Source organism: Mirounga angustirostris, unplaced genomic scaffold (genome assembly GCF_029215605.1).
Source record: "Mirounga angustirostris isolate CCGP_5_RB_7025 unplaced genomic scaffold, mMirAng1.0.hap1 SCAF_15, whole genome shotgun sequence".
Classification (NCBI taxonomy): Eukaryota; Metazoa; Chordata; class Mammalia; order Carnivora; family Phocidae; genus Mirounga; species Mirounga angustirostris.
In genome coordinates this window covers 18,025,532-18,046,222 of record NW_026991723.1, presented here as the reverse complement: position 1 = coordinate 18,046,222, position 20,691 = coordinate 18,025,532, and the positions used below count along the sequence as shown (strand labels likewise).

At 44.2% G+C, this 20,691-nt stretch overlaps 1 protein-coding gene and 1 long non-coding RNA gene across 3 annotated transcripts in view; one reads left to right on the top strand and one right to left on the bottom strand.

The window, feature by feature from the left end:
- PCSK5 (proprotein convertase subtilisin/kexin type 5) overlaps positions 1-20,691 on the bottom strand; it is a 466,280-nt gene that overhangs the window by 33,795 nt on the left and 411,794 nt on the right. The window contains exons 25-30 of one of the 2 annotated variants that reach the window (XM_045882270.2): positions 17,041-17,083; positions 15,915-16,051; positions 14,700-14,900; positions 10,063-10,140; positions 5,675-5,758; positions 2,866-3,061 (exon numbers count right to left, since the gene is read on the bottom strand). In XM_045882270.2, coding sequence (XP_045738226.1) covers positions 2,866-3,061; positions 5,675-5,758; positions 10,063-10,140; positions 14,700-14,900; positions 15,915-16,051; positions 17,041-17,083 — 739 coding nt within the window. The remainder of the gene's footprint in view (positions 1-2,865; positions 3,062-5,674; positions 5,759-10,062; positions 10,141-14,699; positions 14,901-15,914; positions 16,052-17,040; positions 17,084-20,691) is intronic. The other variant, XM_045882271.2, reaches the window with a different exon arrangement.
- Positions 154-10,288, top strand: LOC135362708 (uncharacterized). The gene is made up of 3 exons (XR_010407701.1): positions 154-561; positions 2,380-2,517; positions 10,190-10,288. It is a non-coding gene; the product is annotated as an uncharacterized LOC135362708 (long non-coding RNA).

Sequence of the window (20,691 nt, the reverse complement as noted above, 5' to 3'; positions counted from 1 at the left end):
AGAGACTTATGTTAGAGTAGAAAGTGCTTTTTATCCAATACATTTTTAATGAAAAATTTTAATTTAATAAATTAAATTTATTACTAAGGAATTTAGTCCTTAATATAAAATGTTCATTCATAATTAAAAACTTATTTTTACAAAGCTCTAAAGGTTTAATGCCCTATAAAATTGGAACCACTTTTGCTTTCGGATGCTCTCAGCCAACCTCTGGTGGCTTTTTTCAAACATGCACATATAATGTTTGCACGCAGCTTCAAACATATTTGCAGTAGCTGCTCATGGAGGATATGTTTATAAGAGTGACTTTCTTCCAGGTGGAATCTGGCGTCTGTATATATATATATTGTACCTCTAGTGATTACATTATCACGCCAGAGAAATCTCTCACTGACTGATGAACACAGTAACTACGAAAACCTCAACCTTTTCAAATAGATTTGGAAGATGGGGGAAATTTCGACAGTTTTTTGAAGAAAAAAGCTGGCGGGAAGAACTGGAACGTGCAGAAGCAGGAAAATCATAAACCGTTGTAGAGAATATGGACTTCTGATGTTCTAGGTATCTTTTTTTTTTTTTTAAGATTTTATTTATTTATCTGACAGAGAGAGACACAGCAAGAGCAGGAACACAAGCAGGGGGAGTGGGAGAGGGAGAAGCAGACTCCCCACCGAGCAGGGAGCCTGATGCGGGGCTCGATCCCAGGACCCTGGGATCATGACCTGAGCCGAAGGCAGACGCTTAACGACTGAGCCACCCAGGCGCCCCCCGATGTTCTAGGTATCTATTCCAGTTGTTTTCTATAATTTTCATTCTATTTGTCAGCTGTTGCCATAATAGGCTGAGAGGCAGGACACTCCCAAACTCATCACCCATGTATCTGCGGGAAGGCAGATCTAGGCTGAGCTTGCGCTCAAAGAGGCCAATGTCATTGTAGGGGCAGAGGTCATGCATGAACTCCAGGAGAAGGAGGCTGGGCCCTGAGATACACACTGGATTCAGGTCTTCTTCCTGTCCCTTTATCTTCCCTGGCACAGGGACCTCCTGGGGCACATTCTTCTCTTAGCCATGACAGAGCACAAGAGGGCCAGTTCATCCAGACAAACAGGTTGTAAGCCTTTCTGCTTCCCTTCTGCTAACACCCTGTTGGCCAAAGCAAAGCAACCCGGACCAAAGTCAAGGGTCAGGGAAGTCCATTCTGTGTCTGTGGAAGTTGCTGCAAAGGGACGAGCAGGGGGCACAGGTACATGGGGAGGTGAAGAACTGTAGCAAATAACTCAGGCTGCTCGAGTCCTTTTTGAATCAATGCCAATAAGGGATCCTATACGGCATCTTTACTTGATGTTTTAATTAACTCATTCACGTCTGTTTCATCATTCTTTCAGCCATTCTTATATTTATTCAGGAAACAAAAATGTATTGAATGTATCAGGAAGAAATGGGACGGGGTGAATAAAGGTTACGTATCTAATGTAGTTTTACGAAAGAAAATTTGGAGAAGGAGCAGATTAGTAGAAGAGAGGAAACCAAATTGTACCCAGATGAAAGCTAAGACCAGGCTCCCTTATACAGTAGTATCTAGTATCTTAGCTTTTTTGGACCAAATGGAGAACCTTCAGTTGATTATAACTTAGCTTCCGATGTCAATTCTTACACCTAGTAGGTGCTAACTATTTATCTGCGGAACTGAATTGAATATGCTTGGCTTCTCCACTGGGCTGGAAGTTTCTTGAGTACCCTGACTTACGTTTTTACCCTATAGGATCTATTTCAGCAGTGGATACAGATACTAATGATCTACCTCTATCATAGATCTTGTAGCTCTACCATCAAGTTCTTTTAATCAGTGGGAAACTTCTAATTGCTTCAAACAGATTCTGTTGGTCACTTCCCCAAACTCCTTCCTCACCTCCCTCTTTCCAGTCTCCCTGCCTGACAGTGTTCTGATTTTATTTGGGTGTGCAGGGTGAATTTTGTGTAGCCTAAACCGATCCTTCTATTTCCGTCCTTCTCGCCAGAGATCATTTTTGGAAGACGGAAGTGAAGCATTCTGGCTAATGAGATGTGAAGGGAAGTCAGAGGAAGTTTTCTTTCCTTTTAAAAAGAGATGGAGGAGGAGAAACGTGCCCTTTTCTGTCTCTGGTTGTTGTCGTGTAGGGTGGTGAGGTTTGGAAACGGGGCAGACAACGTGGCTCAGGGGCTCAGGGGAGGACAAGCTGAAGAAGATTCAAGGACAAAACAGAAAGATTGTGGGTCTTTAATGAAGTGTTGGCCGCTGATGTAACCAATGCTGGGTTTTAACCTTTTTGTTCCATGAGAAAGTAAACCCCACATTGTCTCAGTCATTCTACTTAGAATTTCTGTTGCTTGTCACTGAAGGTTCCCAGATAAACTTTTCCATGTGCTGTTTCCACTTCATTTTTACATCCTGGAGCTGGACCCATTGATGGGAAGAGAAGAGGAATTATAAACCAGAGGACTGAGGACACCATGAGGAATCAATCAATAATTCACCAGGTATGATTCCATATTTATTATTTATACCTCACACCTCACCTACTGTAAACATTTAAGAAGACATTCATGTATTCACAGCCTTAACTTTTGTCATGGAAGGAAGACAACTCCTTGATCATAACCACAAGGTGGAAAAAGAGGGTATTTTCACAAAGGTCAAAAACACGTACATATCACAGTCACAAGGGCCTGGTTTGGCTGCCGTGGCCGACAGCGACTGCGTGTCGAGGGGACAATTCCAAAGGCTCTGTAACCAGGACGGCGTCCTCTGGTGCAAGAAGGAATTGCCCTCCAAGTACAGCAGGAGAATGAACCCGAGTGGGACGTGGAAGGAAGAGGGACACTTACTCAGGGCACCTGGTGTAGCACCTGCCTTCGTGGAGGAAGAGAGGGAAGTCCGGCCCCGTCCGGCACGTTCTGCAGAGATGGGCTCCAGAGCAGGAGGTACAGTCCTCCGTACAGTTCTCGCAGTGGCCACTCCTCGCCGAGGGCCACGTGCCTTCAGGACAGGAGGAGACACAGGCCTGGGCCAGCAGATACGTGCCTAGAAACCCAGGGAAGGAGGCAGAGCAGACCATCAACACGTGGCAGGTCCAATGGCACAGGGGTCCATGCAGAGGACAGGTGCCCCCGGCAGCTTTTCTGAACCTCTGCAGAGACCCGAGAATGTGGAATGCTGCTTTCCGGCAAACCAAAGTATTTGTTAGTGAGGCTCAGTCTTCCACATTGAGTTAAATCTCCAGAAAGGAAATCCACAACAGAGGCTTTTGCCCTGTTTTCCTTCCTTCCTTCCTTCCTTTCTTTCTTCCTTCCTTCCTTTCTTTCTTTTTCTTTTTTCTTTCTTTCTCTTTCCTTTCTTTCTTTCTCTTTCTTTCTTTCTTTCTTTCTTTCTTTCTTTCCTTTCTTTCTTTCTTTCGTTCCTTTCTTTTCTTTCTTTCTTTCCTTTCTTTCTTTTCTTTCTTTCTTTCTTTCTTTCTTTCTTTCTTTCCTTTCTTTCGTTCCTTTCTTTTTTCTTTCCTTTCTTTCTTTCTTTTCTTTCTTTCTTTCTTTCTTTCTTTCTTTCTTTCTTTCTTTCTTCTTTCTTTCTTTCTTTCTTTCTTTCTTTCTTTCTTTCTTTCTTTCTTTCTTTCTTTCCTTCCTTCCTCCCTCCCTCCCTCCCTCCCTCCCTTCCTTCCTTCCTTCTTTCCTTCTTTCTTCTTTCTTTCTTTCTTTCTTTCTTTCTTTCTTTCTTTCTTTCTTTCTTTCTTTCTTTCTTTCTTTCTTTCTTTCTTTCTTTCTTTCTTTCTTTCTTTCTTTCCTCCCTCCCTCCCTCCCTCCCTCCCTTCCTTCCTTCTTTCCTTCTTTCTTCTTTCTTTCTTTCTTTCTTTCTTTCTTTCTTTCTTTCTTTCTTTCTTTCTTTCTTTCTTTCTTTCTTTCTTTCTTTCCTTCCTTCCTTCCTCCCTCCCTCCCTCCCTCCCTTCCTTCCTTCCTTCTTTCCTTCTTTCCTTCCTTTCTTTTCTTTCTTTCTTTCTTTCTTTCTTTCTTTCTTTCTTTCTTTCTTTCTTTCTTTGAGAGAGAGAGAGAGTGCATGATGGGGGGGAAGGGCAGAGGCAGAGGGACAAGCAGGCTCCCCGCTGAGCAGGGAACCAGATGTGGGACTCGATCCCAGGACCCCGAGATCAAGACTGACTGAGTCACCCAGGTGCCCGCGTGCCCTGTTTCTTTTACTTTCCTGCAGGTCACTATGGAGCTTCCCTTTCCCCAGTTGATCTGTCTATTAACACCTTGGTCTGTCTTCGTGTAAGGCCGTTTTACATGTGCAGCTCAACAGAGTCTATTCTTCTGCTTCTGGAATCCTCTCCTGCTAAGACACTAACATAGTGGCAACTCCTCCACCATCCAGCGCCACCTGGAGTGGACGGTCTGCCTACTTATTCTTTTTTATTTTCTTTTATTTTATTATGTTGATCACCATACATTACATCATTAGTTTTTGATGTAGTGTTCCCTGATTCCTTGTTTGCGTATAACACCCAGTGCTTCTTAATTGAAAAAAATCAGATAACATCATTATTGAAGAAAACTATTTTAAAATCACCCTTCACTCCCAAATCCCAAGAAAATTCCTTCAATTTTTGGTTGTAAACTTTTATATTTCGTAGGGGTAGAATCATGGCACACCTGAAATTTTAAACTTTTGTGCCCCATCTCATGATGAACATTGCACCTTCCAACATAATGACCACTTTAATGGTCACTTTTAATTCTTAACTTCTCACTGTTAGTATACCATGTTAATAAAATATCCCCAGAATTCAGGGAAGTTGCTATTTCTGATGTTTTGTTACTGTAAATGATGAAGCAGTTCATCTCTTGACCTGTTAAGTTTGTTGTTCTTGGCTGGGGCGCCTGGGTGGCTCAGTCAGTTGGGCATCTGCCTTCAGCTCAGATCATGATCCCAGGGTCCTGGGATTGAGTCCCGCATTGGGCTCCCTGCTCAGTGGGGAGTCTGCTTGTCCCTCTCCCCTGCTCCTCGCGCTTTCTCTCACTCTCTCTCAAATAAATCTTAAAAAAAAAAAAAAAAGTTGTTGTTCTTGGGTTTTTTTTTCTCTCCTAAATTCAGAAATGAAGAAGGAAAGAATAAGTAGGGTATTTACCCTCTACCCTACCCTAAGTTCTACCCTAAGTTCTCTTGTTTTGGCTAATGCACTTTAAAGAGTAATGGGACCTCTAGAAATGTCAGGTACCCAGAGACCCTAACAAAATCTGTGGCCAGATCAACAGATGACTTCATCATGCCTTTGGATAAGAACATTGGCATTTTTCTTTTCATTCTCTCTCTCTTTTTTTTTTTTTTTGGTCCTTTGAAAGCCAGTTCTGTTTGTTTTTTTAAGATTTTATTTTTAAGTAATTTTTACACCCAATGTGGGACTCGAACTTAAAACCCTGAGATCAAGAGTCACATATTCTACCGACTGAACCCACCATGCACTCCTGAATACCAGTTTTTGTTAGAGGTCACTGTTTGGGTCCCTGCATTTTTCCAGAGTAGCCATGGTGATAGGAACAGTGAGGACTGGATCAAGTCCTGCAAACCTTTTATGTAAAAATGCCAATACACATGAGTGACAGTGAATTGGCTTGGCCACAGCCACTTCTTATCATACTCCATACTGACCTTTCGGACACGAAGTGCACAGGGTCACAGATTCATTGCAGGTTTTACAAGAAGGATGACAAGGCTGGTGTCCTCTCATAATGTCTGTGTAGACAGAAACCAGAAGTCAGTATCCTTTGAACAGGCTCATAGTATTACAGCGTTGGAAAGGATCTCATGGGTAATCTCATCTTCCTTCCTGCCCAGAATAGAATCCTTTCAATTTTGCATTGGCTAAACCTCCACGGTGGACTTTATTCATTTATTCATATATTTCATTTATTTTTTTCTCTTCCTTCCAATTGATTATCAAGACATGGTTTGCAAACTTCCAGTGACAGGATAGTCTTAAATGCAACGGGCCTATTTGAACTAACAGGTGTTCCTTCTTTCATATATTAAAAATCTGTGAGGGTGTGTGCTTGTGTGCATGCATGCATGAAAGTTTTCTAGTTAAAGGTCATCACTTCTTTCACCAAGAGTCTTAGATGACCATTTCTCTTCACTCCAAGAGGATAACAGAATTCATTGTGTCTTTTATGGGGTAACTTTCTCTTTTCCTTCCTTCCTTCCTTCCTTCCTTCCTCTTTCCCTTTTTTTTTTTTTTTGTTCTTTGGAATCAGGTTTCAAAATCCGTCAATGTTTGGGTTTCTGTGTTCTTCAGAGTAATCACTGTGGAATGCAAACCTAAATTTATCTCCTCTCAAATCATCATTAAACATTCACCTAATGGAGCCACCTGTGGGCTTTCTGGTTGGTCAGGTGATAGGCAGGCCATCCCAGGTCAATACACCATTCCCCTGGGAAACATTTGAGGTGTTCCTCTCTCCCTTTCCCCCCAAGAGCATTCCTTTGGTGACCAGGCTTTTCCAGGGAGTCAGGAAGTCCACAATTTCAAAGACCTACAGAATAGCCTTGGTGACATCACTCAATGAGTCCACGAGATCTTGACCGCATCTCAGGAGCTGCTTGGGAATCAGCATAAGTCTCATAGGAGAGAATTAGAAAAAGAAGATCTGGCTCAGGATGTGTGATAGGAATGATCCAGACCCTCAGTTGACTGTTACTGTTGGTATCTTACAATCACCGTCCCTCCCTTGCTTCCTGCTCCTTCCTGCTCTTCCTGAGAGTCAGTCTGACAAAGTGGGTTCTGTAGGCACACCTGCTGTCAGAGCCCAGCTGTGCCACTTATGGGAGGGTAACCATGGATACGGTAATTAAACTCCGAGAGTCCTATTTTCCGTGTCTCTAGAATGAGAGCAAACGATCGTTCCCTTATAGAACTGTCGTGGAGGCTAAATGAAACAGTGCGTAACGCGCACACACAGCAGCTCAGTAAATGCTAGACCTTCTGCTTCCTTCCTCCCAGTTTCCTCCTTGGTTACCATACTTCCCCATTTCCCAACCTTAGGCTTTAGTTCTCTCTCTTTTCCCTCTGTTCCATACCCGGAGTGGCACCGGGAGGGTTTGCTTGGTTTCTCTGAAGGCGCTATGGTTAATAAGCTGCTGAGATTCGCTACAGAGGAAACTAGACTCAGAGGTAGGTAGGTAGACAGACAGATTGGTGTGGATGTAGATACAGATGTGTAGACATAAATGATCATCCTGCCATGCTAAGTGGCCGTTCTCTTCCTAGTCTGGAGAGAGAAATATGCCTTGGTTTTCCAGGAGACTGACTCACTGCTGTACTCTCCCTGGGGGGAGCTGTTAAGAGCTCAATTAGCCTTGTGCGGAGCACTGTCAGGCACAGACGACAGGAAGCTCCACAGGACCAAGGCCTTTTTAAACTGACAGTCTCACTTAATCCAAACGAGAAGGCGGCAGAGATGAGCAACAATTCGGTTGCCAACATCAGTCCTCACTCACTAACCACCTGGGAGATGCAGATCAAAACCACAATGTGAGATCACCTCACACCTGTTAGAAGGTTTAGGATCAAGAAGAGACAGCACGTGTCGGTGAGGATGTGGAGGAAAGGGAACCCTTGTGCCCTGCTGGAGGGGCCATAAATGGGCACAGCCATGGTGGCAAACAGTACGGAGGGGCCTCACAAGATTAAAAATGGAACTACCCTATGATCCAGCAATTCCACTCTGTGTATATAACTGAGGGAAATGAAATCACTGCCTTGAAGAGATACCTGTCCTCACATGTTCATAGCAGCATTATTTACAAGAGCCAAGACATGGAAACCACCTAAGTGTCCATCGGTGGATGAATGGATCAAGATGTGTCATATGTGTATAAAGGAACACTATTCGGCCATAAAAAAAGGAGGAAATTTTGCCATTTGCAACAAAGGGATAAATCATGAGCTTTAGGCTAAGTGAAGTATGTCAGAGAGAGAAAGACAAATACCATATGATCTCACTTATACGTGGAACCTACAAGGAAACCAAAGACCTAGAGTAGATTGGTGGTTGCCAGGTGTCGGGGTCGGGGTGGGGAATGGGTGAAAGTGGACCAAAAGGTACAAATGTCCAGTTATAAGATGAATAAGTGCTGAGGATGTAACGTCCAGCGTGGTGTCTACAGCTAATACTCTATTAGCTGAGAGAGTAGCTCTTAAAAGTTCTCATCACACACATGCACAGACACACAAAAGGTAACTATGGGGGTGGTGGATGTGTTAACCTCATAGTGGTAATCATTTTGTAATATATATGTATGTCAAATCATCACATTATGCTGGTTAAGCCTGACAATGTTGTATGTCAATTGTATTTCAATGGAACTGAAAAAAAGATACGTAACGGCTGAGCGTTCTTAAAAAATAATAGCAAAATAATATTTATCAGAAACACCTTGACCATCTTTAATATTATATGTCTAGGCCAGGGGTTGAATGTTTTTCCCCTCAAGGTTTGAATTTTTTATTTTATCATTTTTTTTTAATTTAATTTATTTATTTGAGACACAGAGAGAGAGGGATGCCTGGATGGCTCAGTCGGTTGGATGTCTGCCTTCCGCTCAGGTCATGATCTCAGGGTGCTGGGATCGAGTCTCACGTGGGGCTCCTTGCTCAGTGGGGAGCCTGCTTCTCCCTCTGCCTGGCGCTCCCCCTGGTTGTGCTCTCTTTCTCTCTGACAAATAAATACAATCTTAAAAAAGAGAGGGAGAGAGACAGAGAGAGAGCTGGAGCGAGCAAGAGCACACGAGTGGAGGGGTGGAGTAGGGAGAGAGGGAGAAGCAGACTCCCCACCGATATGGGAGATGGAACTGGGGCTCGATCCCAGGAAGCTGGGATCATGACCTGAGCAGAAGGCAAACACTTAACTGACTGAGCCACCACTCAGGCGCCCCGATTTTATCATTTTTATACTAAATTTTTTATTTAGAAAGACATGAGCTTTAATGGGTTTTCTCACATTTTTGCAAAATGTATATATCTACATATGTATTTATAATTACGTGTATCTCACATTCTGGCAGTTTGAGATTTTACTGGGATACCCTGGATATAAAATTCTGTAATGTCAGCATATGTCCACTAGAGGGTGCTCCGTACACACAGTTAACAGCAATTAAGTGTGGGCAAGGGATTGTCGTTCCCCGCCACAGCTTTTTATCATAAAAGATTAGTGACTTAATCACAAGTAAATTTTGACTTTGATCATAGTTTCTCTTTTTTTTTCCGCTCCAGAAATTCTGGACTGGACAAGACCTCAAAGAAAAAAAAATCACCTTGACCAAGAAAATATAGTGTCTGTCCTTTAGAAATGACTATAGCTAAACCATATAAAACGGGAGTTTTATTTAAAAAAAATTTTTTTTTAAATAAGCAATACTCACACAGTTAAAAAAAACCAACAAAACTGAAGAAAGGGAATATATCATAAAGTATCTCTCCATCCTTTTTATATAAACTATCTATTCGCACTGTTTATCACATTGCTTTTTTTTTTTTTTTTTTGGTAATAATGTATCTTGGGGCTCATTCTCTATCGGCGCATAAAGAACCCCCTCTTGTTTATGACTCCACAGCATTCCATTGCATGGATGTATCATACTTCATTTTTCTAACTGGTAACTGTTGGTGACCACTTCGGGTTTTTTTGTGTTTTTTTTCCAATCTCTGCTATTTCAAATACTACTACAGTGACTGGGAAGGCCAAAGGTGCTTTTCCAGCCTATTACAGATCTGCAAGGACAGAGGCTTTTCTTGATAGCCTCTCCCAGATAGAACCACTCAGCACATCAGGAACGCCCTTAAATGTTCCAGAAAGCTCCACTGCTGAGTTTCCTCCCGGGTCTTTGGCCTTTGAGCATCTACGTTGTGGTCACCACCTCCTTCTGGTTTTACTTGGGCACCCCCATTTGCTCCTTGTAGCCCAGCTTCTTTGGGTTGGTTTCTACGTCACAGAGGCTTTTGATTCAGTGTGATGATCTTCTCCCTATTTCCCGGTTACCTCTTTTGATTTGAAACTTCCGCCGTTGCTTCTGTGGCAGGCTCCTCACCAAAGATGGGCTTGCAGTGGGCACAGGCTCTTTTTTATTAGAAAAGAAAAATAAAGTGTTTTATTTTTTTAATGCAAGAAAGATGAAGAAGGTCAGTTTCGCCTATCACCTTACCACCCAGAGATGCCTGCGATGTAGACGTCCGCACCTAGATTTCCCATCTTCGTGCTGAATGTGTGAGTATAATCACGTATATGTATTTAATCATTTATGTCTTCTGTGTCTATAATACTGACCCTACGTTTTTTCTTTTTGAATGATTTTATTTATTTATTTGACAGAGAGAGAGCACAAGCAGGGGGTGGGGAGCGGCAGGCAGGGGGAGAGGGAGAAGCAGACTCCCCACCAAGCAGAGAGCTGGATGTGGGGCTCCATCCCGGGACCCTGGGATCATGACCTGAGCTGAAGGCAGACCCTTAACCGACTGAGCCACCCAGACGCCCCTGCGTTTGCTATTATAAATTTTATAGGCATATTCTCTTGCTATTAAAATTCTTAGTAGACACTGTTTTTAATGGATTATGTATTTGCATGAACCATAATTCACTTAATTTTTTTCTTTTGTTACATTTTTAGATTGCTCCATCTTTTTTTTTTTTTTTTTTGGTTATTATAAATAAAGCTGCCATTGACATCTTTATACACAATATTGGCTAAGTCAGGACTCTACTTGGCTCCTAGGCATCCCAGCTGACCACTATTTGCTGCCTTCTTTCTGGGACTATTCTTCCCCAACCTAGGGCCCCCCAGATTGCTTGCTTTTGACAGGGAAGACTGTTTTGAAAGTGAACTAGTGTTTCCCGTGTTAAGACTGGGTCAGGTTAAAGGGCAAGGGAGTAGTTTAACTTTTGTGTCCTCTTCTGTCCTGGGAGCTTTATGTGGGCTCTCCCATTTAATTCTCAGAATGACCTTGGCTGAAGCAGTTCCATGTTCTTATTTTATGGATGAGGGAACTAAGATTCAGACAGGATGAGTAACTTGTTCAAGGTCGCACAGCCAGTAAAGAACAGAGCCAGGGTTTGAACCCTGATATGCTTACCTCTAAAGCCTACATCCACTAGAGAGACTTTTTAGTAATTAATTTGGATTTTAAAATAGTTCGGTCGAGGTCAAAGCAGTGGTATACCAGTAAAATGGCTCTTTGGAACACACGACAAAAACCTTAAATTGTAGTGTTTGCTGATTTCCGTGGTGTAAATACTCCCATCGTAGTTGATTTCAAGCTGCCGATGGTTTAATGATCCCCTATTGAAATTCCTGGATATTTGACAATCAGGGCAAGTGGAGACGCATGGTTCCTTCAGGGATCCTGTGGGCCAAAGGTTTAGTCATTTACTCATCCAGAGTCCTGCGTTTTCTTCACGGAGTGCTAGTTGGTTAATTAAGTAAAAATGAGGTCCTCATTTCTACGCGAGGCAACTGTGTATATCTACAAAGTCCTTCTAAAAATCAGATTTTCGTGGCATCTCTAAAGCCCTCGAAGATTCAGTTACACATAGGCAGCGTATCTGCCCACCGCTGAGATTTATTTTTTACATACGGCTCTCAGTGTTTGTGACTGGCTCTGGGATTCCAGGCTTCCTCAGGGCATAGGAATCAAAATCAAAAGACAGGCTAGTGAGAAATTGGTAGGATGTGGTCAAAAAGTTAATTCCCTGTGTCTGCGCTTTGTAGATTAAACTATCATCAGCATATGTAATTAGAGCCTGCTACAAACACGGTTTTAATCGATGATGGAAATAGGTGGGTAGGGGAAATGTGCAGGAATTATTCTTAGGACTTTCCGGCACTACCAGGGGGAAAACCACTTAAGAAAATCCAAATGATTTAACAGTCATAGAGTAAACTGTTTCCATTCCCAACAATGGTTTCAGGAAAGCAGCCGAACCTGTGGCCTGCCACGCCTGAACATTTTCACCCACGGTGGCTCGTGATGCCTGAGTCCCTGTGGAAGCCATTAGCAGCCTATTTCACATTGGGTCTGTTGCTGCCATACAGGGGCACTGGCCTAGGAATCTTCACAGGGTGTTAGTGACTAGGACAGGGGATCTGGTAGGGATCCGTACTCTGGTGCAAGTGATTCTTTGCTGGCAGGAAGAACAGAGTTGAGCCGCCATCTTTGGAGATGAGTTAGTCTTGGTTGGAGGCTTGGCCAGGCATGGTCCAATGTGTAGGGAAATCTCCATCCTTGGACTGGGGCAGGAGGTGATGCCACTGCGTGTTTAATTAACGCAGAATTACGGTCCTCCCATCGTGAGCAGACCCTTTATTAAGAGAGGGGTTTAGCGAAGTCTAGTTGGATTTTTATTTCAAGGCTCTTTCCCCAACATGTACTGGCACAGACCGTGGGGGGCGGTTGTAGTCTTTGGGTGCAAACAAGCTCTGATTGTTTCCTCTGGGAGGTCATGTGGGTGAAGGAGTGGACTGGAGTTTGTCCCATTTTACCTTTCCTATGTGGATCTGCAACCGTGTTGAAAACCACACCACCACCTTGCTGAGAGCACCTAGGCAGCTCTATTCTTCTAAAATCATTCTGTCCATTGTCTGGGCTCCCACTGAGTTGACCCAGGATGACTGCCACCTGCTTAGCATCATCTTAAAGGGGAGGCTGATTAGTGCCTGTTTTCTGGAAACTTCTGCCCTCCTATTATACCCTCAACCTTGTTGGGATTTTTTTTGTTTGCTTTTTTTGTTTTTGTTTTTGTTTTTTAAGAGTTAGAAGTCAGGGGAAAGATGTAGGCATTTGGCTCAAATACTCCCAGGACTTGATGGAGTGCATTTCCCACTTACTGTCTCCCTCAGTGGTGTCTAAGCTCTGCTGGGGAAGCTGAGCTCCGGCCTCACCTTGCTCAGTGAAGAAAGAGTTTTCCTCACTGTTAATAGTCTGCATGTCTGATTTCCTAGGTCATAGAAAAGTGCAGCCATGGCATTGACTTTGTTGCTTTTGTCCAGCCACGAGAAACATTCTCATCTGCTTCCCAAATCCCTTCGTAGTGCTAACTCCCCAAATGGACTAATTCCTTCCTTTCTTCAAAAACACTATATTTTGATAGTAGAAAATGCAGAGGGGTGGGTGTGGTGCTCTGACAAAGGGGAGCAGTCAAGGCCTGATTTCTGCTTGCAAAGTGCGTAGCCCAGTTGAAAGGGACGTGTAATCATTTGGGGAATCAAATCTGCTCTGACTCTTGGATCCCTGGACCTTTTCATCATCTGGATGCCAGATAAAATACAGATGTTCTGAGCTAGAAACCCAGCACCAGACTATTTTCCTCTTGGCTTGCCCTGCCTCTTAAATGCCTGAATGCCAGACAAGCTCGTTTTCAGCATTTGGGTCCAGCTATAATTCACAGAAGATATCCCAATCTGGATTGAATGATTTTCTTCCCAGCTATGCCTCTGAAATTGGCCCGTGTTCTCCATGGCTTTTGGCTGCTGGGTTTGTGATGGTCTCTGAGCTGCTTTTCCTTTAAGTCACACATGCAACCCTGTCGTGGTGGACGGTCGCCATGGATGTCCCTCGTCAGACCCGGCAAGAGCCTCTCTCCTGCCCGGGATCTATCCCTCGCCCCGGGCCCTTCGGAGACTCATCCTGAGCAGACCTCCACTGCCATTGCACTGAAATGACCTTTTTAACAAATCCTTGCCTTGAAATCAAACGGAGAGCATCTCTTGTTTTCATGAGCATCTCTGCATAGAATGTGAGTCAGATTTTTCCAGCAGGAAGAGGGTTTGGTTTTTTAACCACCAGAGACAGAGAGGTCACTGGAGTTAGTAACTACCTTGCAAGGAAGCTCGTGACTGAGGCTTCAATGTGAGGTCAGTACTGAAGACACAGGTAGGAATGAGCACGCGCAAGCCTTTGCTGTTAGATTGCAAACTACCACACCCTTCCTCCGGCCCCCATCAAAATCCCCACTTTCCCCAACTGCAACTGGAGGGGGACTTTTATTTTATTTTACTTGAGAGCACGAGTTGGGGGGGAGTGACGGGGAGAGGGAGAGAGAATCTCAAGCAGACTCCCTGCTGAGCATGGAGCCAGACTCCGGGCTCGATCTCACAACCTGGAGAAATCAAGAGTCGGTTGCTTAACTGAGTGAGCCGCCCAGGTGCCCCTGGAGGGGATCTTCTGAAAGGCAAGCTTGGATGATGCTAAGGTCTAATCAGCCAGCCGGAAAGATCAGCTGTCTCAGCTTAAATTCCAGTACTTTTAGAGCAGGTCTTCCTTGTCCAACTGAAAAAGCCCACCTTTACCAATCATTTTCCTTTACCTTAGATAGAAGCTATTCTGAAATCTTTGAGAATGGTCGTTGGGCCATTCCCCTACATGACTCTCTTTACCCGATCTGAGGTCTCCTCCTCCCGATAGGAACTCACGGGCCACACCACCCGTAGGCTGCGCTTTGGGTTCCCCCCAGGTCGGATGACAACGAACCACCGCCTCCTACCCTTTCCCACTCCAAGCTTTGGTTCACTGCCCTGCCTTCCTCTCTTTTGGGATATCCTAAAAGCAAGTGTTAAAGCGGGAGGGAGGCAGACAGGCAGAGAAGGGGGCCAGACACCTGCGTTCTCTGTCTTGGGAGGCACGTACCGTTCCAGAATTTGCCTTCCACCTGGGTCTGGGCAGGCTCCGAGCACGTCCCGTGTCGCAGCTGCAGTCCTTCCCGGCAGCTGCCGCACTGATGGTAGCCAGGGCCACTGCAGGTCACGCAGGCTGGGTGGCAGCGCTCACACTGGCCCAGCTCTGGGTCGCCATAGAAGCCGGGACCACATGTGCTCACACAAGAGCCACCTGCAGGGGTACACAGAGAGGGAGCATGAGGGTGGGTCCCCGGCTGGCTTGGCGCGCTCTGCGAGGCCGAGTTCTAAACAGGCTGCGGGGAATCTCAGGAACACTCTTTGTTTGAATTTGTTTTTCAAGAAACCAAACTGCCGGGCGCCTGGGTGGCTCAGTTGGTTAAGCGACTGCCTTCGGCTCAGGTCATGATCCTGGAGTCCCTGGATCGAGTCCCGCATCGGGCTCCCTGCTCAGCAGGGAACCTGCTTCTCCCTCTGACCCTCCCCCCTCTCATGTGCTCTCTCTCTCTCTCTCGTTCTCTCTGTCTCAAATAATAAAAAAAGAAAGAAAGAAAGAAACCAAACTGCCATAAGCTTCTTTCAGCCAAGAAATGGGTCTTAAATCCAACATGTCAGTCCTCTCTTAACCAAGCATTTCAGTTTGCTCAAGGGGTGAAGGGGTGAAGAGCATAAAGAACTTCAAATTCTCAGGGCCTCGAAAAAGTGCAAATCAAATGAATCTCTGTATAGAAGCACTGGAGATCAGTGTGGGCTGATCCTGCAAACATTCGAGAGCACTGGGCTGTGACTCCTTCCACTGGAAGACTCCTAGTATAGTTCTTTCCTAACCATCTGACCAAAACCAAAGACAAAGGATCTTGTTGATCTTTAACACTGCTCAGGAATATATAGCGTGGGTTAAGTCTCCGGGAAAGAGTCATGGTTCTGAATATTCCAGGTGATTTGTTCTAAGGCATTTATCTTCAGCGTTCCCCCCACCCACCCCTGTCACTCTTGTTTCCATCAGCTTGGAGATGTTGGAAATGAATGAGTGACATAGGAACTCTGCTTCAATAATAAAAGCAGAAGGAAGTAGTCCCGGCTAATGTTGATTTTCAAACCAAATTAAAATCCATCCTTGGACAGGAGGCATGGGAAGAGTCGAAAGCCAGTCAAGCCAGTGCTCTTATTTCTGGGTGGGGCTCTGGAGCCTTGTTCTTCCTTTGCACCACGCGGTTCTCAGGCTTACCCAGGAGAAAGAAGCCTTCTTCACACCAATAGCACTGATGCTGGTCACAGTTGCTGCAGTTGGTCTGACACGCTTTGCATTCAGATTCTTCACTGTAGGTCTTCTGAGGACAGGTCTTGTAACAGTGGTGTTCAAACCTAAGAGGGGGAGGAGATGGAGTTTCTTCCACGAGCTATGTTGACGTATTTCTCTTCACCACCATAATTTAATATCCTGACATCTGTCTACACATCATTTTTAACAGGTATAGATATTTAGGTTTCAAGGACAAAAACTTGGTCTATGTGTGCCCACCAAACAAGTCATTAACCACTTCCCTCTGGACCCTGAGGACCCATCATCGGGGCAGCTGTGAAGAGGGTGGGGAGAAGGAAAGGGGTAGCAATATTTATTTATGGAGTACTGATGATGCATAAAGTCCTCATTTCAACCTCCATTCAATTCTCCTATGGTAGCTATAACTTGTCTTTAATTTCTAGATAAGGGGACCGAGTCTTGAGGTAAAATGCTCAAAGTCCCATAGGTAGTTAAAGGCAGGCCTGGGATTTGAACAGACGGTTTATGTGCTTCTGTCACATGGCAATGGGAAGGGGAGGTGATGTGGAGACCTCCCATCTCTGACCTGTAGAGTTGAATTGGAGAACTTTGGAAGGGATTGTTACCTGCGTTTCATTTAATCTAGTGGTCTGTGTCCCTTCTTACCCAGGGGGTGATTCAGAGCTCATAAAGTACCTGGCTTCATCCTGGATTTTCTGACTCCTGTTAAGGACAAGGTCTCCACGCAGACGTTTGGAAATAGCTTGCCTGGGGGCGGGTCTATCGTTAAGGTTTGTCCATGAACAGCAAGGTCTGAATCCTGGTAACCCATGGCAAGATTCCTAGACACCAGTGTCAGGTTGGGTGACTTCCAGGACCAAGAAAAAGAGGGCCTCCTTTGGAGGCAAGAAAACAGCTGGGCTCTTATTGCTAAATCCAAGAATTGTTCTTTAATAGCCTGACAGGGCAGAGTCGCTTCAGGCTGCCCGGCCTCTTTGCTTTAATCACTGGATTTAGGATTAAGTCAGTAATGCTTAAACTGCAGAAAAGTTAGTGCCATGAAAAAAAAACCCCAAAAAACCAAACTTACATGTAATACCCCGGAGTGCATGATGTACAGGTTTCTGGATTATCTGGAAGAAAATTATAATAATGAAACATAATAATTACTGAGAGTCCATCATTTGGAAAAATGGGCTCTGGAAAAGTCCTGGCTTGAGACAAATAATCTTTTTGGGATGTTTCATGAAAGGTACTCTCCAGAAATGATATTTGCACAGATTATACCATTTTTAATTAGTAGCACGATGTATGCTGTGGTTTAGCTTTATCAAAGCTAGTAAAATAAGAGTTCTCAGGAATAACGGTTGGCCCTGATTTTCAAGGAAGTAGAGTCCCAAGCTCCTAGGTCTTCAAACTGCAGATTAAGAACCATCCGCATTAAGCACCTCCTGGCCTCTGTGAGGGAAAGGCATCAAGCGTGTCCACACATGCATGTTTGGAAGGGGCGGCGGGCTCTCGACTCTGAATGGTAGGTTTTCCATGAGCTACCCCCAATGCCTGCCAATGTGAGGGAGTGTCATCTGGGAGCCTCCTTTGAAATCCGGACAATTATTATTTTTTTTCCAATACAGTATCTACTTTGTGTTGGGCACGTCACAAATCTCTTGAAGGAATTGTCCTGTTCTCATTAAGTATAATGATTCAATATGTCCCTGTTGGCTCAGAGAAGGACTCTTTCCTACAGCTTTCAGGGGACTTAATGAGAGAGCAAGGGCTTTGAGAATCACTAATTCAGTCTATTTCCCTTCCTCATAACCCTCTTTGAAAGATGCCAATTCCAGATCCAATTATAAAGGGAATTCTATGATTTCCATTGGCCCGTGATTCCCGTGACTCACAGAGTGACCTCCAGCAAAGTTTCTGTGGTACTCCAGTTCTGTTCTTTTCATTCTGATAAGAGATGGAAAAAAATTGCTCCTCTTTAGAATGTTCCTCGTGGTACGTGAAGGTTGTATGTGACCTTTAACTTTATTTAAACAAAATTTTGCCCTTTGAACTTTGTGCACAGCTTTCCTTTCTAATCTACTCTAGGCTCTATTTTGGTTTTCACAAAATCTGCCCCTTGCTCAAATCTTTAGCCAAATGCTCATCCTGGGTTCTCCTAGGGATGTTGCAAGACAACACTACTGTGTATTACACATTATATGGCTGATGCATTACACCAAAAGCTACTGTGGAAAATTTTCTGTAAGAGGTTCTACCATTTAACCAGAGATTGACAGAACCTTCTGGAAATAGCTTAGTGATGATGCAGTGGAGAAGGTACTGGCCTGGGAACTGGGCTGTTTCTAGTTTGAAGTTTTAACTCTGGCTTAACTGCCTTGTGAACTTGCATTAAATGTTGCGCTGCTTTCTGGATTCTGATTTCTGTAGGTATAAAATGATCTGGTTGGAGAAAGCAGTTGCTAAGACTTCAAAAGGTAAAAATTCTGCAATTGAGTCTAGCAGGGGTTGGCAATGTATGACCGACTCTTGGGCCAGATTCAGCCGTGCCCCTTCCATAGGAAGGATGGAACAAGACTCAAGACAGCCAAGGACGTAGCCAGACCCTTCTGCAGGAGGCCATGATATGCTCACAGTAGGGAAATGGTATTGTGTCTGTTGGTGACAGACCAGAGCAGGATGGTGAAATGAACCATAAAGCAGGCTAATTACATGATATAAGGAATCTGAAGCTAGAGGTGCCTTGAGAAAGAAAAGCTCACAGAAATTCTTAGAAGTTTTGCAGGTGGGGAGGGGTCTTTATGCTTCCGCAATCCATTTTAAGAGGGGTGCAAAGGCCCCGGAGAACACGAGTGGTTCCACTGGGTAAGTATTTCCTGCTACGCGTCTATGTTTTCATCTCTATTCTTTCAGGTCTGTTCCTAAATAAGCTGCTACTACTCAGCTCACAGTTGGGCATCCTACTTTTCCCTGCCCAGCCCCAATGAACATATTTGACTCTGACAGTTTTGCTAATTTGGCAAGGGCTGGGGAAATTCTAATCCTGTTCTCTAATGTTCTGGCCATCCCTCCCATCTAGGAATTTAATGAGTTTGCTCTCTGCTCCTTTAAGCAGGTCATGATGAAAATGTTAAACAGAACCAAGCCTCAGAAATGTGCATACCAATGTAATCTTGAGTCCAGGGACCTTTCCAGCCCAGATGCACAGTGAATTTGGTACCTTTACAATAGTTTGCATAAATGAATAATGCATAGAACAGGAAGTATGTCTTAGAACAGCTTATGAATGCCCATTAGTCTTTCTCATTATTACCGGTTATTCTGAAGAATAAGAATTATTTTAAAAAATTTTCCACCCCAGAAGATCCACAAGTCAGACATAAGCTAAATGGATTTAGCTTGACCACTGAGAGGCAGCTGTTATGGGATTAAGGAAAGGTAACAATCCCAAACCTAGAAGTTGAGTCTAAGTCAAGTTGGCATTTGAATGGTAGGGTAGGAAAGGAGGGTTGGCTTAAGGAGAAAGGTGAATGTTGCTGGCTCTTCCGGTGTGTGTGTGAGTGAGTGTGTGTGTGTGTGTGTGTTTGGGGGTTAGGGGTAGAAGAGTCCAAACAAGCTAGCATTGTGGACTGTCTCAGAAGGTGGTTTCCAAAGTAGGATGTTTGGATAGCTCTGGTTACTTGGTGTTGTCAAACCTTTGAGCTGAGAGAACATAGTTTGAGGGGACGTGGGGCAAGTTCAGTCAGAATTCAGAGAGAGCCTCGCATATTTGGAAAAAAAGGAAAAAAAAGCCTTCGGAAACAGTTCCTGGCTTCCACCTGTTCACATCCCCACTAAGGAGAATGTATGAGCAGATGCCTCGTCAAAATGGGGGTACAGCCTGCCTTTCTTGAGAAAACTCCTGTCTATTGTCTCCTTTCTATGGGGTGGGATGGGCAGGACTTTGGTGCCCCCTCTTTCTGGAGAGGTCTTCGCGATCCTGTGTGTCACTTTCCCATGGTTTCCTTAGTTTTATCAGTGCTGGGGCTCATGGGAAACTCCCTCTTCTCATGGAGGTGTTGACTGCTGCCTTCAACTTCACCTTCAGTGGTCAACGTGCATCCTCTGCCGTGTTGTTGTGTTCTTAGTAATACCTATAGCCTTCACCATTGCATACGGATGGATCAGGGCCACATTAGGAGTTATGGCCATCTAACTTACAAAATGCATCAGGAAAGGGATATTTTAAACTTGAAATGGAATCGAATTTTCAAAATGTGCAGAGAACAAGAATTTGTTGTTTATGGTTTACATAAACTCGGAGTCACACAATTAAAGATATGTATAAGCTAAAATGACTCCAATTTGCTTTTTCTAAAATCTTACTGTACATTTCTTTTTCATTTGAAGGAGACAAAAGACTTGGTTTTTTAAAGAATAGCCTTTATCATATAATATCTAGATAGGCCGGAATTAGCCAGGGATCAGCTATGTTGTTGAGGCAGAATCGCCTCTTTGCAAAACCAGGGGGAATAGTTGATGTCAGGGTGGTATGTCTTTCAAGATTCATTTTCAGGGGCACCTGGGTGGCTCAGTTGTTAAGCATCTGCCTTCGGCTTGGGTCATGATCCCAGGGTCCTGGGATCGAGCCCCACATCGGGCTCCCTCCTCCAAGGGAAGCCTGCTTCTTCCTCTCCCTGCCGCTCCCCCTGCTTGTGTTCCCTCTCTTGCTGTGTCTCTCTCTGTCAAATAAATA